Consider the following 17,877-nt stretch of genomic DNA (forward strand, 5'->3'; position numbering starts at 1 on the left):
AGATGCAATCCCTGGAAACAGGGCTGGATCATGGAGAAGCATCCCTGTACGTACTTCCACTCCTCCAGGAGCACTCACGGGGAGTTTAAAGCATGAGTACCAGAAGGGGGCAGCAGTACCCTGGCAGCTGGGGGAATTGCAGGGTGCAGGTCAAGAATGAGGCAAACTACCTGTATATTCAAGGTGTTTCTCTGCTCTAAACACTCAAGACATGGTGGCTCAGGGCTTTAGGTCTGGTATCTTAGAGGGACATGCCCCTGAAGCGGATGGACCTTTGGTAACAGTCATATTGTATCATAAAAGGTAAACCGAACAACAGGGAGGTGCATGGCACAGATGTAATATACTTTGAAGAACTGGTGCAAGGTGAGGCAGGGGAGCAGACAGGTGAGTGTGTAAGGCATGTAATTTTTATGTTTCTAGCTGCAGCTAGTTACCTTTTAAACTCATCATGATAAAATTCAGATTTGCACGTCACCATCTCACTGGCTTGACTGTCATCACGACTCCTGACGCCGCCAAATACATAAAGCTCAGAGGCAACTCCACAGGCCACTGCCCCAAACCTGAGAATCCAAATGAGAAAAGTAAGTAAATGCAATATATAAAAACGATTTCTCATATCCTTCCGAACTTTTCCCATTTTTTACCTTTTTAAAAATTTATATACACGAATACCCCTTATGTTCAACTAGATGAGTCATGAATATAAATTATAAGCACCTAATTCAGACCATGTAAAAGAACAAAACAGCGAAGTATTAATATCTGGAAAAAATTCTCCATTACCAGTTGAACTACAATTTCTAGTTTTCATTTTGCATCAGGGGAGTATTGCTTGTAACATCAGAAGCGTGTTTCTACAAAATCCTTTTATCTTTTCTCAGCCACATGGTAACTACAGGCCATCAGGAAGACACGATGAAATTCACAGTCCATCTTCAGGGATTCATCAGAGAAAAGACAACTTCCTCTCATCAGAGTGTTAAAGAAGTTTGTACACAGCAGCCTAGGTCCCCCCTTCCATTTTCACTCACCTTCTCTCTTTCAGAGGACAGATTGCTGTCCACTGCTGAGTCCTAGGGTCGTAACACTCAACAGATTCAAAGAGTTTTCCATAGGAGCCTCCACCCATTGCATAGATTTTCTTCTTCATAGCTGCATAGCAGCCAATCTTGTGGAAAAGAAGAAAAAGCAGATCTAAAATGACACACAAATGTACAGTATCGAGAGCTCAAAACTATCTATATACACATACACACACGTATTTAGTTGGGTTGCCTGCACTGCATGTCAATGCCACGCATAAAAATCCTCAGCCACAGTTTTGTTACGGTATTTAAAGAAAGCAGCTGCTCTCTCATTTCATTTTGGGACTGTTACAGCTTCTACTTGAAGCAAAAGGTTGAAATACATACATATATGTTGCCATTAACTATTTAGCAGTAAGTGATGTGATAACATACGATGTAGTTTTTACCTTTCTAACCATGGTCAAGTCTGGCTGCTTGGTCCAGGTCCGGCTATAAATATCGTAGCTCTCCATAGAGATGAGCTCCCTTTCACCATCCTCACCTCCCAGGATATACAGAATTCCATCAATCTCTACCACACCAAAATTATGTCGTGCCTAAGGAACATTAATAAAGTCAACACTGTTAACACATAACTGCCACTGGGAACAAATCAGTACAATCTTTTTTCAGTATATCTGTCCGCAAAAGGATATTGCTAATATGCCTGGGTTTTTGTTTGGTTTGGGTTTTTTATGGTGAAGTCCTAAACTCCAGAATAAGGTTATTAATTTATTCAACTAAACAAAACAAAGGGTATTAAAAATATACAGAGCAGCAAAAGCCAAGAGAGACCACACAGAAATCTAAGAACAGGGCTTGGCCCTGTTTCAGTTTACACAGTAGTGGTTTCCATGATGAAGCTGTTGCTTTCAGGTCTCAGCAGCAGCAAAACTCAGATTCATTATCTGTGAAAAGGCAGCTCTTCTATTTTGTATGTAGGAGAACAGCTACCCTCAGTTGCACAGCAAACAGGAAACACAATGTATTGTAAAGTCTTACTCATAGTAAGCAGGAAACAACACATCGTAACTACAAATGTGGCCAAAACTACAAGCCTTTGCCAACCAGAGACTAATGAGGAAAATCCTGTGGCAAACAACAATTTCTTAATGAACACCCTATGCTGATTTAAGAAGATAAAAACACAGGTGTATTAAGGATGTATGTTTACAAATAGTAAACTGTACTTTTTGATGGAATGCAAATATGAAGAAGGAAGCATTAACTCAGACCAAATCTAAATAGGTATGTTCAAGCCAAGTTCTGCACGTTGGCCAGTCCTCTGTCCATCTCTCTACACAGTCCAATTCCTTTGCCCATTTAAAAGTTCTCTTGTTTTAGAAGGCCATATGCAGAAAATTAAGTAGATTATATGACTGATTGGTTATGAAATTCCTGAAATTTTGTAGTTCATCTTTACAGCTAGCTCTTCACCGATTGTTCAGTTTTTCCAGATCCAGCAGTCAGGATCAGACCATAAGCATAAGAGGTTACAAACACAAGTCAGTCTGTAGCGTGATTTTGAATGTGTAAGATGCAAGTGACTGGAGATTCACAGTAAAATTCCCAGAAGAAAAAGAACATCTTGACAAAATAACAACTTAAATCCCAACAGTTAGACAGAGATCTTGCCTCATTCATTGGTGGTAAGGAGCTCCATGAATTGGTATCTGGATCATATTTCTCCCCAGAGCTTAGCGTTCCCTTGTTTTCATCCTGACCACCAAGCACGAACAAAAATCCTTCTGTAAAACAAAATCCAACATGATGTTAAAAGCAAGACTCACACGTACACTGGGTGAGACGAGGTAAGCTCTACCCTGGAATTCACCTAGAGATTCAGACCAGTCACAGGTCAAACTCTATCCTGGAGAAGGTGAAGCATATGCTTCTATGTGGACTCACGTCTACCTTTGCAGGTACTCTTCAACATATTCAGTGATGCAGCAACTAGAATTTACTTAAGACATGGAATACTCCTGGAGAGACAGATGTAGCAGATTCCCACAAAACATTGGGGGAATAACACTCAGATGACAGGGATTTTCACAGAATCAAGTAATGTTTTGGGCAGACAAAGGGGAAGCATGAAATAACCCCAGTGCAGTCAATCTTAAAGAAAAAAACATTATAAGCTGTATTTTGAGGCACTGGTAAGTTTTTATAATATTGACTTTACAAATACAAAAGTTCCCCTTTACCTGCTGACAATACTCCATGATTGATCCTTGGAATACTCATAGGAGCAAGTTCAATCCAGAGCTGTCTATTGGGATCATAAAGAGGACACATACACCGCATCACTGAGGTTGGTTTCCGTGATCTGAACACAGGGGTGGGGAGGGAACAAACGAAAACAGAAAGACAAGACAGAGTTTTACGAGTTCACTGTTAACAACTTGTGTCCAAAGATTGCTTGTTGTAGTTTATCTGACTTTCATAAAGTGTGTCATTTCCCTGGTAAGAAGACCTCCAAACCAAATGTGTGTGAACTGAGTTTTGTACGGACATGAAACCAGATGCACTGCATTTGAACTCTATCTTCCTGTAACATCTTTTATGAAGGAGCTCTGAACAAACTAAACAGAACTGATAGAGAGTACTAGTAATGTCTGAGTAAAGTAATCCACAAACTGATGTGCAAAATATTATTGGACTATTTTATTACATTTCTGTAAAAAGCAAACATCCAAGTGCTGAATTTATTTAAACAGGACAAAAACCTCCCCTTCAGTACATGAGGTACCCAAGAAACAAAAGGAATTATTGTGCAGAACAGGAATTTTCACCTGGCATCTCAGATACACCAATAATGACTTTTTTTGGGGACCAGAGCTACTATAAACAAAACAATTATTTTTAAGATTTATTATAGATGCTTTTCAGATCATCTGAAAAGTGTTTCTCCAGTGTTCTGTGCTTATTTTGAGTAAAGCCTATTCAGTTAAATAAAAACCAGCCAACACTTACTGAACAAACAACACGTCCTACTCTTGAGTACATGCTGAACGTTAGAAAATTATCACAAAATAACTATTAATTGCTGAATCATTCACAAAGGTATTTTAGGTGTGTCTGACCAACTTAAAATCAAACTCAAATGACAGAGCAGTAAGCCCATGAGGTGCACATATTCTCACCACACTGGGTTTTCAGACATGCCACAAATGCTAAACACTTCTTACCATCTGTGACAACCTGTGGTGCCACTTCATACTTACACTCGCTCTTCTCCACCAACAGTCACTATACACTCTGAGTAGCCCCGGGGCTTGAAGGAGGCCAGCATCGCCTCTCCCTGCTGTGGTGGTGTGAGGGGAATGTTGTTGCACTCTTTGACGATCTCCCGTACCAGCGGTTCGCTCATCATCTGCTCACGTAAATATGCTGAATCTAAGCCCGAAACCCACACTGCTGACATGACATCCTTCATGTGAACCTACAGGAAGAGAGAAATGTCAGAAAACCCACCAAGCTTTACAAATCAGCTCTAAGGCACTACTACATTCAGAAGCTTCTATATTCATCAAAAACTTTAGAGTTTCTGTCATTTGAAATAACAAAACTTACAACACAGTGTTATTAAGAAAACGCATCAAGTCTTCAAAGTTTCACTACAGATCTGCTACTTGCTTTCTCTCCAAAAAAGCAACATCATATCAAATGCCAAAAAGTTTCTTTTTTCCTTAATGCCTATTAAATAATAAAGGCAGCAGACGATATAGCATCAACCCAGCCCTCGTCCTGATACTGCAATCCTGCTGTCTGCATTTCAGGCAAAATTCAACTAGTCCTATAAATGCAAGATTATTCCTGAAAGAAATGTATCTATTTCAAGTTCCCACTGTTGAAAATAAACACTCCCATTTGGGCCACATTCTAAATATAAACATTTGGATGTCCTGACCTTTCTTGATTCGGAATCATGAGAAATCCACCTAATCACTGCTTCAAAGACGTATTTTTCGTTTCCAACATTGAGCTTTTCCATCGACAGCACTTCTTTCAGTTTTTGAGGAGTCAGTTCCAAGAATTCCTCTGTGCTGCTGACATCTCGAAAGTGAGTTTCCAGATACTCTGAGGCAAGGTAGTGAACATGATGCAAACAATAGTGCAGTGCAAAGTCCCGAATACCAATACAGTTCTCAGCAGCTATGCAACCTTCTAAAAACTCACAGCAGAGAGTTTTTAAGTCTGTAAGCAGCAGGAGATCAGCTGCCTGTACCACATCTTGGATAGTTTCTTCATTTAGCCTGATCTGCAAGAATTAATTTAGAAGTTATAGCTACTATCTCACTCATTAATTTAATGACATGTCCGTATTCATTACAGTCATTCTCAGTGGCTAAAAAATGCATTAATGCTAGGATAAAACTTAGGAGAAATTTGTATGATAGAACACGTTTATAAATTAACACAGGGACTGAAAGGCATTTGCTTGACAAGAATCTTGTGCCTGAAGTAACCATAAAATTGCTCATCTAATCTGAGAACATAAAATGAATTTTGCCTCAATAAACAAATAATTATTTAAAATGCATATCCAGAAGAGAATTTCAAACCACATCTGCCTTTTCATTTTTCTGCTGAAAGTTAAACTCATTCAGCAATCTCAACCTGGCTCCAAATAAGCTGGATACACCAGCTAAGTCAGAAGCACAAAGGAGCATGCAACCAGAGGACAGAGAGGTGGGCATGAGGGTCAGTAAGGGAAGATGCCTGGTGTACTGCAATGTTCAGGGCCAGGGTCTCAACCTCTATTGCTCTCAAATGAGTTCTTTTTTACAGCTATCAAAGACTGCATGTTTTAAAGCAGGTTACTGAAGGTAGCCACAAATTTCAATACAAGCATTTGACATTGACTCACTTAGAGCCCTTCCCAGTAGCACTAGAAGAGCAGAGACAACTCCTGAAGAGACAATTGCCTCTACTTCACATGCACAGCCCCAGCATGACATATCACTGCAGAAGTTTTATGACAAAGCTTTAAACCTCAGTAAGTTTATCTTTCGGAACAGCAGTGTCAAAACCCAGGTTATTTTGCCAAATAGTTCAATTTCTGTCTAGTTTATTTGAATTCCATACCTGCCCACTGAAAATGTAGTCTAGTATCTCTTTCATGATATCAACAGATATCCCTTCAAGTTCAATCTTGTACGTTGAGCCATCATCCTTTGGAGGATTATAATTCAATTTTGTTCTAAGAGGAGAAGAGAAAAGAAAAAATAAATCTCACAACTTAGGCATTTCTTGCTCTTGGTTTCCTGAAGAAATAAATGCTAGCTGTGGATCACATGAGTGGTAACAGATACGTTAAAACTTTACAATATGAAGTGAAAATTGTCTCTCAAATTAGCACGAAAAGGATATATGTATGGTCTCTAGTATCACTCATCACATTTCCAAACTGAACAAATACGTCAGCCTTGCAAGCTACCCACGGCATCAGAGAGCCAAAGTTAATTTTTCCCAGCTCACTCATCACAAGCACTCAGAAAGTTCACTCAAAACTTCAAACAGAACCAGCTCCGCTGACAGATGAAACAGAAGAATTTGCTTTGACAAAGGTGGAAAAAACCCCAAAATAAACCAAAACAAAAAAAACTTTAACAAGAAAAAATAATTACAATAAGCAGATATGACTAGAAATATACACTGGCAGCACAAATACTTGGATTGCATTACCATTTTGTGTAGTTTATGATGTTATCAGCCTAATGCTATGCCTGGCTGTAACTAAGCTGTAAGCTTACAGCTACAGGAAACAGCCCATGTGCTGCTCAGCCGAGCTTTAAATATTCATCTGCATCAGTGGACGCTTCACTTATAAGCAATTTCTTTAGAAATACAAGGAAGAGTTTGATGTGCCTTTGAACAGAATGGAGGGGAGCTGGGGGAAAAGATGAGGAAATAACAAAAACAATACAGCAGACAACATTGTTTTCCATTTTCTGTTAGTACAAACACTTCTTCCAGGAAAGACAACTTCAGGTGTTCAAAGGGGAGCAGTCTCCACCAGTCTAATGAACACAGCCACAAGAGCTAATACAAGATCATTTTGAACACCTTTTTTCCATGCTTTAGGCAATGAAGAATACATTATATAAAGACCAGAAAACTTGTTTCACTACCTCTGTGCATATATAGATACCTGCATCTCTATCACAGCACATTAAAATAAAAGCCTTAAAACCATTTTTATATTCATTTGAATATATTCAAATATATTTGAATATATTCCTAGATAAAATAAGTTTCTTAATGTGAAAATCTGCGGCTTTCCTAAGATGAAAGAGTCAGTTTAACACAGTCTTCTGCTGTCCACACTCATACTAAGTAAATACATAAATAGGACTTAGCTAAGGGCAGATTCTACTTCACTTACTCATATCAGAATAAATTAGTTTCTCATGAAATAAGATATAACTCGCATGAAACAAAATCCTAGTCTATGCAGAGCTATTTTAGAGTGTGAATAAGGATGGTAATTTTAGCCCTGAAGTGAATCATATTTGTGGCATTGTTTTCACGTGGCTTTTCTATGCTGCAAGAGACCTATCACCAGTGAGCAGAAGCCCCAGGAGATAACACTACTCTGATGAGTGCGTACGACTGTACGAGGTCTAAAGTTAAGCTGCCTCACTATGTTTGTACAGCACCTAGCACAAGTCATAATACAAACAACAATGATTTAATATGGGTGAAGAAATTGTTCATTTCCTAACACATGGAAGGAGATTACAAAAGTTAAACCTATTCTCTAAACAGTCTACATGACCTCCAATAAAGTGCATGCTGCAATAGTAGACATTGATTTGCAACTTGTCAGCTGAAAACTTCAAAACAGAAGCAATAACATCACAAGCAATACTGTACAACGTGTAGCTCAACTCACGCCATCCTTGCTCATGTGGTATGTGCATTTTCCATGCTTACAACTTCTAGAAGAATGAAAGAGCATGTACACGGAGTTAACACACATTTTACTCTAAAATGTGCCAACGCTTCCTTATGCACATATTCAAAACTGTCCAAACTACATCAGTTTTATGTCAACTACACTCGAGTTTCGGATTTCTTGGTTTTTAATAAAAGCTGCACCTGGGATGAAACTGTGTTTTAATTTAACATAATATATATCAAGGCTTGCAGCATCTGGCTTCTTTCACAAGAGAGACAGTCAGATGATATCTGGAGCTACGTATCAGGTACTTACGAGTAGCTGGTATGGTCAACTACACAGTGGTAACTACACAGAACCTGGGTAGACCAACACATGGTGGGGCTCATAATGGATGCAAAGCATATAACAAACATATTTCATGCCAGCACTAATGGGGACATTACAGAAAGGACTGGTGCTATTTATCACTAACTTCCATCTTAGCATCACCTGTACACACCCAAGCTAAATCACCTCATTGCATGGACTTTACGCTGACGCCTCCTGGTAACAAGAAAGTGTTGTTCAGAGGTTTTGGGTCTTATCAGGCTAGGTGTTCTAGTTACCAGGTACTTTTTCAGGCATCAGCAGTTGTTAACCTGAAAAGAAATAAACCAGCCACTGATGCAAGCCCAAAACACAAACTCAAAGCAGAAAAATAAAAAGCTTTGTTCCCATCATTGTCCTGAGAAGCGGTAGTTATCCATCTGTCCCACCACTTTAATTTGTTAGTTAATAAACTACTAGATTATTTATTTCGGTACAGACTTCTGAGCTATGACGCGAGAATCATTCCCAAACAGCAGCTGGAGGTACTCCTTGTCCCTCACGTCAAGTACAGCAGAACAGCTACTGGCTGTTGGGAAGAGGAAAGGAATAAAATGATAGAAGGACTTATTATAAGTAGGTTTGGGGATGGAAAAGTTTAAGGTAGAAGATTGTGAGTCTAATGTGGAAAGAAAGCCGGAGGAGGAGAAAAAAGTAGGAGGTGTGTAAGTGGAGGGCAAGGAGCCACACGTCCTCTTGCATCACACAGCATCAGTTGTTACCAGCACCCACACCTTGCTCACAAACTGAGGTCTGGGCATCCTTGCAACAGACAGAACAAGAAAGTTTCAAAACACATTTGTTCCCAGTTCAGAGCAGACAGCACATAGTGGTCCTGGTCCTCTATTAAATTTCACTTCAGAAAAAAAGTTTCTAGCTGTGCTTAAGCAGAGGGTTTCCAACCTGCCAATATCCCAGGAGGGAGATGCTTTCTTCCCACCATGCTCTTCCCCACGGTGATTCATTCAGCCTATGATTTCTGTGGCCAGAAGTAGCAATCAGCGAGCCAAGGTGCAGAGATGTACCCAGCTGCAGAGATGTACCCTTCTGCAGCACGACTGCTCCTAACACATGCATGTGAGAGCTTCCTACTCTGGACAGCATTTATTACTTTAAAAGCACTCTAAGCTGCCAAACCACAGTAGAAAAGGCTGCCTTAGTCTTCCTTAATTCAGATGCAAGACCAGAATATCAAGATTTAGAAGCAAATAAAGCTCCAACAGCCAACCAGAAAACCCGTTAGCTAGGAGCAGAGCAGTGCTGAGACACATACAGAGCTGGGGGAAACAAACCAAGGCAGCTTCTTCATCCTGTTTTCTTAAGTAATTTAATTTTCAGCAGTTTGACTCCATCCATGTTTTAAAACAATGTTTTCCATTTTTTCAATTAAGATCATCATTGTAAGTTGAAATTGCTTCCAGTAACACAGTGTTCCACAAATGTATAATATCCACCCCAACATCCTCTTGTACCTGGTCAGAACTGCTTGGCACATACTGCACCTTGAGTAAGTGGCATAAGAACATCTGAGTTTATGTTGTGTTTTGATGTTATGTGTCTGAGACAAATTTAGAATCTGCTCTTCCACATCACTTAAGGAATACAATCCTAATGAGTCATCTTAAATAGCACTACATGAGGTAGAATGAGGAAAAAAAAATTCAATACCTCTTCTGTCTATGTAAGCAACAATATAAGCAAGGTAAATCATTAAAATGAAAACAGGGGCTTCAGAACAAGCACTGCTATTGCTAGGAGTGACAATTCCTATCTAACAGCACAAACCAAATTCAAGTAATTAAAAAAAAAACACCCAAACAGATAAATTTAAGGCTGTCTGCAATTCTTGTTAAAATTAAGATGGATCCGACAACTTACTGCTCACTTTAGAAGAAAAAGAAAACCAGTCATACTTCCAACCTTGCAGCCAAGTTCCCTGTGAGAGCACTGTGGTGGGATAGTTAAGATGCATAAGAAGCACATAGAGAAAGGGTCCATGTGGCTGAAAACTCATTTTCCATACCTTTTACAGCTAACAGTTTATAGGAGGGGAAGTAATAATTTACAAAACCCCAAACAAAACAATAAACAAAATTAATATCAAAACAAAATGTTCAGCCACCACCAATAACACTTGCTTTCCTGATTCAAACGTAATATTGTGGGAATATTTTCACCTTTAGAACCTCTGCCCTATTTGTAAACTGTTATAAAAAGAGAACAGATGTGTTTCTACAACAGTGACATGAGTTACACTGTTCCCTTTATGACGTTTGGAATGCTTTAATCCTTAGAGCCCTGGTGTTTTGGTACTTAAATAGGTAAAGAAAACATCTGTCTGCAAAGACTGCACCTTTGTACATGAGAATGCTCTAGACCACGTTCACCTCAAGCAGATTTATGATATTTAAAGTGAACAACAACTGAAGAATCTGGGAAACAAGACAGACACTTTGGTTTTGATGCTTTGCAACACAACACTTTACCTGCTCCACGTCATCGCACTGCAAACAATGCTGTTCACTGACCTACTTACGCAGAAGTAGCAGGGTGCCAGGAACCAAACTGCCAGAGACAAGAGGGAAACACTTGGAAAGGAGCTCTTTCCAAATTAGTGATTTTGCTCCAGATTAACCATAAGGACTAGTCTACACAAGCTTTGCCAGAATTGCCACACTAGCAAACCTCAGTATTACAGTAGCAAAGCCACCCTTCCAATCCAAAGAGTAATAAAATTGTGGTTTGATGACGTATCCTTTACCTGTACCACTGTTTTGGCCTTCTCCAGAGAGCATTAGCAGTTTAAAATGAAGTTATGCCTCCAACAAATGATTCCAGCAAAGACATGCACCAAACCCAAAACATGCTCATAAGGATGACTCAGTCCCAAAAATGCAAGCAAGTACTTTAGAGATTTTGCATCATCAAGGAGAAAACATAAAAGAATCTACTTTTGATGCAGTCTCCTCCTTGTGCAGGTTTGAGTCTTGAAGTACAAGCTTTCCATGTGAAATCTCATTAAGTCAAATTTAGGATTGACCATCTTAATGGCGAAGTTTCTTCGTCCATTTGCCTTTATCCTGGCAACATTTTCCCCCATGAAGGCTAGTCTTTCTGCATGCAAAAAAAAAAAATCCTTAATAATCACATTAAACAGGTAGGGCACAAAACCATGATGCAGCAGTTCACTCCACCCACTGCCATCCTCCAAAAAGATATTTTACAACCAAATCAGAAGGTTTTCTTTGAGGTCGCACCCTGGCCTTTAGCATCACACATAAAAGACAAACTTCACCACACCCTGCAAAGGGTGCCAGCTCTCAGGATTTTGGCTGTGCCTCTCATATGTCTCTCTTCTTAAGATTATCTGTTAACTGCACCTTCAGGTCTCAAGGCAGAAATAGTCCACCTAATAGCTCAGCACAAAAACCTGCAGAAGTTGGTTTGCTTGGTTTAAGAAAAACAACAATAATGAATAACTTAATTTTTTCATCTGTTGGAAAGTTTAGGTCAGGCAAAAATGTAATGCTTCCTCCCAAGAAAGAAAGAAAACAAAGTAATTCCTTCAGCAACAGCAGCACAAGGGACATGTACAGGGCTTGTGGGCTTCACCTAGTGAAGAGCTTGTTTACCCTGAAAATCTGAAGTGACTCTGACTATACTGAGCTCATCCAGAGCTAGACGTAATCTAAATTGGAAATCTACCTCAACCAGCATGTCTTGCCTAAACATGCGAGTTAGCCCTAAGTAGACAGAATACACACTTGACAAACACAGTCCGCAAGAATGGACCCTTGAGCTTCTCAGCAGCAGTAAGTACCTCCCATCTCATTTTACTTTGGGGTTTTTTAGACAACTTTGAAAACAACCATGCTGAGCTTACAAACAAGTCAAACACAAACAATGCAGATGAGCTGGCTACTGGGTACAGATGCTTCATGCCATGCACCTCGTACACAGCTTGGCCTCACCTATGTGTGCAGCTGAGTAGACCTTGTTCAGCATTAGGCTGTTCAGTTCTTCCCACATGAAGCACAGATCTATTATGTACTGTCCTCTACTAGAAATAACATGACACTGGATTTAGAAAGGTAGTTTGGGGTTTTTTTCTTTGTTTGTTTTTAAAAGGTAGGGAAAAATTATCTAATCCCTGTTGCTCTACAGGCAGCAGGCTATCTGGCATGGAACACTCATCACAGCATCTCCTTAAGGAATTAAATCTTTATCATATTCATGCCATTTTTGTGCTACACACAACAGTCAAGTGTACTCACTAAACAGACAACTCCCAAGAATTCCATTCCACATCAATTGAAAATTTAGCTTTCTTCTAAACAATAGTGTTACACTCAGTAGGCAGTAGTCTGGAACTAGGTCTTCCTTGGAAAACCAAAGGAAAACAGTGCTGAAATACAATTTAAAACCAAGAAACTAACTGTACCTTACTTGAAAATATGTCTTCTTTCAAGTTGACTCCACTTTTGATCTTGTTACGCGTGCTTTTTTAAAAGAAGCAAGTACAATATCATGCCCATGTTGTTAAATTCACCATTAAATATATCAAAGAAAAGCAGTGCCTGTGTAGAGCGTCTCATTCTTGTGACTTATTAAGATCATTATATGGAAAACACCAATGAACCTGCAGAGAAAACGTGGTTTAACCAGGGTTTTATACCTCACTTATCCTTACATCCTTATAGTATTTCTCCCATGAGAGAAATAAGCATCAGAGTCAGAGAAAGATTTTCATCGCCGCTGGCAAGTATGAAGTCGAATGGACATCACAAGTGTGTAAGCAGTGGCATGGGACAGCTGGAAGATGCAACAAGTGCTGTGCTTCTTTGGGAATCAAACTGAGGAAGGCACCAGCGCTCTGGGCAGGCTGGGAGCTGGAAAAGAGATATGTGAGACTATCACAGAAAGTGATGACACAGCCAAGAGGAAAGAGGAACCAGGAGTGTGGATTTCACTAGCACAAGAAGGAAGAGCCAAGAACCTGCAATTCAGAGTACTAACCGTGTCCATAAACAATAACAAGAGCTGTACGAGGCAGCTTAAAGTCGTTCAGGAGATGTAAACCAACGTGCCCGAGGACATAAAACTGCCACTAACTACATGGTATTAAGAAGGTATTTCCTTGATAGTCAACAAGCAATTTTGAGCTGCCCATAACAGTGATTTTTTTTCTTCATTTTCTTGGAAATATTAAGCAGTGGCATAGCTACAATATGGAAGATGAAGAGGAGACTGAAGTCTCCCCTATGTATGAGTAACACTACACTGGTACTCAGTACCAGCACAGAGAGAAAGCTTTGTACAATATATGAAATAAGAGGTCTGAACAGAGAGAGTAAAAAATTCTTTAAAACCATCAGTTACTTTCCACATTTGTCAGTCCACATGAGGAAAAAGTTCCTTTTGTAACTACAGCTGAGACCAATGCAAACAAAACAGATTCAAGGAAGAAAAACAAACACAAAACCCAAAACACAAATCAAGAAATCCAGACTCATTAACGTTGGATCTTTCTCCAGACACAGGAGCACCTTCAGAGCAGCTCCATTCCAGCGACAAGATACATTTTAAAGCTTGTAAGAAAAGTCATTAATAAAAAAAGGGTTCTTTTAATAACAGAAGTTTTGTCAAACAATGCAATTAATGCAGGTGTGTAAAGGCAACCTACAGAGTATAAATTACCCAGACATCCCAATCAGCTCCATCCTGCCACACCTCCTTCCACCCCAACTTGCCTCTTACATCAGACACGCAGCTGAACCGTGTGTCTGCAGATACAAAGAAAGGACAAGAAATTTCATCTCAAGTTCTCCTGCGTAAACAGATGCTCTGATTTCCAGTTCTCCCTTTGTCTGACGTGTAGAAGCAGCCCAACTGTATTTTCTTACTATTTTGAGCTGGGTAAGAGTCTTATTGCTTCCTCCCTTCAGGCCATCTTTAGGGGCTTGTTGGAGCAGGAATATAATTAACAACTCCCCATTCAAGCCTGCTATAGCGGCTTTTAAATCCCTTTTAAACCATAAGCTTTTAACACACCTTTATCACTGTTGCCCCCCAACTACTTGTGCAAACATAACACACGTTTAGGCACTTCTGAGTTGTACCAGGTAGATAGTTTCTGGACAAGGCAACTATTTTGATTTATTGCATCTCAAAGTTACAGAGACTTTACAACTCAGTTATCACTAAAACATCACAGGTGACATCTCAGTTTTTTAAAAACCAAATTCAAAACAAATGTAGGCTTTGAAAGTCTGGAAGCAAATTCTGGCCCAATTTCTTCCTGACTTCCTACAGCCAGGGCAGGCTTTCAAGTTCCCAGGAGACTGTCAGAAACAGACTTCTCATAACAAACCTCAAAGACAACATAACTTTAGAGCCCTCCTTGATAGAGCAGTAACCACAGCACTGCCCTGCATGCCCAGTGAAGAGAACAAGCCCTGGCAGAAGCACAGCACGATTTGGCCACCCCAGAACGTGAGAGCACAGGGTCTTGACAAGCAAATACCTGCCACCTTCAGCAATGACTTGTATTTGTAACTTCAGTACTAGTCCCAAATAGAAAAAAAGCTCTAAAACTCTACAAAAGGTCTCTCTGAATGTCAGTAAAAACCAAACAGGTATCAGGAAATGAGCAGCAGAAGCTACTGGTGTGCCTCAGCTTTCACCTTGCCTTGCTCTAGAATATTTGTTGTCTAACAAGTGTAACAAAAACTGCCAAGTCTCACCTTTTTGGTGCACTGCAGAACAGGCACCCTGTCCCACATTTCACACCAGCACTTAACAATGCTCAGAGACACCCCTACACAAGGCAGGCTGCCTTCTCATGGTTTCACAGCAACTCAAAGTGCTTCAAGTGCCAGCACACAGAGGAAAGGACAGGAGTTCAGCGATGGGGACATGTCCCATCACACCTCTAAGGAAGTCTGTTTAGGCACTGGCATGGGTCTGTGGCTGTGCAAGGCTCTTACAAGGCCTGCAGTGTTTTAGGGATGTCAGAATGTTGAACAGCACAAGTGGCAAATGCTGTCAGGTTACTTCTGGCCAAAATCCATTTACAAGAAGTACAGCTATTTACAAGGAAATGGAAAATGATGTGAACTTAATTTTACATTTTCATTTTGTTTAGCTATGTTATGCTCATCTGGAAGAAGATGAAGGCATGGTTATTGGTCCATCACTCACCTAGAAAAGCCTTGGGGAACAGTATAGACTACATACATCCACCTGTAATCTGTTCACACAGATGCTTGAAAACCAAAGACAAAACTTGCTCAGATAACAAAAATAACTTAATGTAATTTCTAATACAGCACCACATTTTCTGCATAATGACATTAAGTGCATCTAAGAATTTGAGTTTAAGTATCCTCGTTAAGGTGGTTCCCACATGCTGCCTGTGATACAGGCAAGCAGACTGTAAGCTAGCAAGTATGAAGACTTGCAAGTTTCAGCTGGCCAGGAGCAATTCATGCCAGGCAGTGACAGATCTGTACGGATGAGAACATCTGCTGCTGCTGAGGATACCAGGAATACTTGGACCAAATCTATCCTATAAAAGGTTCACGGATATATGTGAACAGCTTACGTCAAACTTACTTGTGCAAGCATGGTTTATTCTGGTGAAAGCACTTCTATGCCACCATAATTTACATTATATAAATTAAACCAGGGAAATAGCATTATATGTACATTAGGGCAATTGCCAGGATAAAAAGTGCCGGAAAGAAGCACAGGCTTCTGGCTGATATGTTATATAAAAGAAAATCAAGAGCTAACCTCGCTCAAATTTAACTTCTCTGGGATGCACAGAAGCATCACTTTGAGTCAAACCACACTTAGTCGTATGGTAGTTTCTTCCTGAGGAATCCTCCTTTTCTCAGGCTCAGGAACACACCACAAGATGTTAGAGATACGCTGGAAGACTTCCATGTTTTGCAAATGACAGGATTTGCTCCAGGGGCAGAGGGATTAGATAAACCTGCACATATCATGCAGTTCTGTAGGAATTCACACAACCACCCCAAACCTCACTGCCCTCAGAGAGCTACAAGCAACTTGGCATTACGCAGTTGAGGCAAGACCTCAAGAATCAAATTACCACAAAAATTTAAAGTCCTACTGCTTCCACAGACTGAAAGTGTATTCATGAAGGAGGCACTTATTTTCTTCTGTATGGCCAGAAGCTAGCCTACGGACAAGAAATGTAGGTGGGACCCGCGACACCAGTTAACACTTCTGTGTGTTTCTGTGTCCCCTTCACACCTTCTGCCCTCTCTCCACTGAAGCTGCCGTTTCTGAGCTGCACAGATAATCCAGTTGCCAAATAACTAGAGGGAAGCCACATCACTATAATTTACAAGTGTCCTACTCATAACCAGTCAGCCAAACAGCTTCCATGCAAAACTAAAAACAGGTAACGCTCCTCTCTCTGTGGCTGCACAAATCCTTCAGCACACACCGACTCTGCTCACACCCAACCACCCCCTCAGCCCATGCCTTATTTTCCTACTCACACCCTAAACTAAGCACTCATGCAAACCCTATGTGGATTCTGAACTCGCCCACCAACTTGCCCACAGCCACAAAACATAACGACACAGCCAGATACAGAAAACACCACGCCAGCTCATACTTCCACTGCTTCACTGCTGAGTACATTGCACATACTCGCTTGTGTTTCTTCCAAGTTTCACTTCTGAATTTAGTTACTGGATTTTTTCTGAGGTTTGTATTGGAATTTTTCAAATGAGAGCAACCCAAATCAATTGGCAGTTAGAGACTGTAACAGCCTCTGGTACCAGAGCATGCCTGGGAATCATCTACCCTTAAAATACAAGGACATAAACTTCTCGAGTCTCCCACAATAACTCTTCATATCAAAACCTAAACCAACTATTTTATTTAAAATTCAACACTCAAAATAAATGGGATCTGCACAGACTAGGTACAGGCTGGAGATTAATTTATCTCCAAAATCAGCCATTGAAACATTACTTTTGGCTGGAAACATCATGCTCCAACACTGGCAACCTACCTGACCAATTCTACCCAATGTGGAGACCAGCTGGACTAAGAGAGAGATCCTGGAGCGATAAAAAGAAGAGAAACAGGCAGCAGGTAAAAATGAGGTTCTGCAAAGGCAGGTAATACAAATGTGCTCCTTAATGTGACATACAAGAGCTAGGTGCACGTATCTTTGGGACTATACATCTTGCAAGCCTGAGGAGAAAAGATGAGTAAGCTTAAAAACAAAACAAAAAACACTTAATCATATTTATATTTTAATGCATGTAACCTACTTTCACACATACTTAATGAGTTCCTTCATGGGATGTGAACCTGAACAACTTCTAGTTTAAAGAAACCACAACTCTAATGACTACAAGCTTTGTTGCTACTGTAGTTATGTCTGGTGCTCTTACTCCTCACACACGCTTAACTCATGTTTCCCCAGTCCCTTTTTCAGAGATGAACAAAATGCAGTACTTAAAGATTAAAATCTGTGAAAATGTA

General features: G+C 40.1%; 1 protein-coding gene across 1 annotated transcript; it reads right to left on the bottom strand.

Annotated features, from left to right (window-relative positions):
• Positions 1-433: 433 nt before the first annotated feature.
• On the bottom strand, positions 434-7,976 carry GAN (gigaxonin). Its single transcript, XM_010019631.1, has 9 exons — positions 7,972-7,976; positions 6,162-6,276; positions 4,984-5,334; positions 4,298-4,515; positions 3,278-3,399; positions 2,709-2,821; positions 1,481-1,630; positions 1,038-1,174; positions 434-566 (listed from the first exon to the last, which is right to left on the bottom strand). Exons 1-9 carry the CDS (start codon positions 7,974-7,976, stop codon positions 434-436), a joined length of 1,344 nt encoding a protein of 447 aa, XP_010017933.1.
• Between the last annotated feature and the right edge of the window lie 9,901 nt (positions 7,977-17,877).

This window comes from Nestor notabilis, unplaced genomic scaffold (genome assembly GCF_000696875.1).
Source record: "Nestor notabilis isolate BGI_N333 unplaced genomic scaffold, ASM69687v1 scaffold20068, whole genome shotgun sequence".
In the NCBI taxonomy this organism is placed as follows: domain Eukaryota; kingdom Metazoa; phylum Chordata; class Aves; order Psittaciformes; family Psittacidae; genus Nestor; species Nestor notabilis.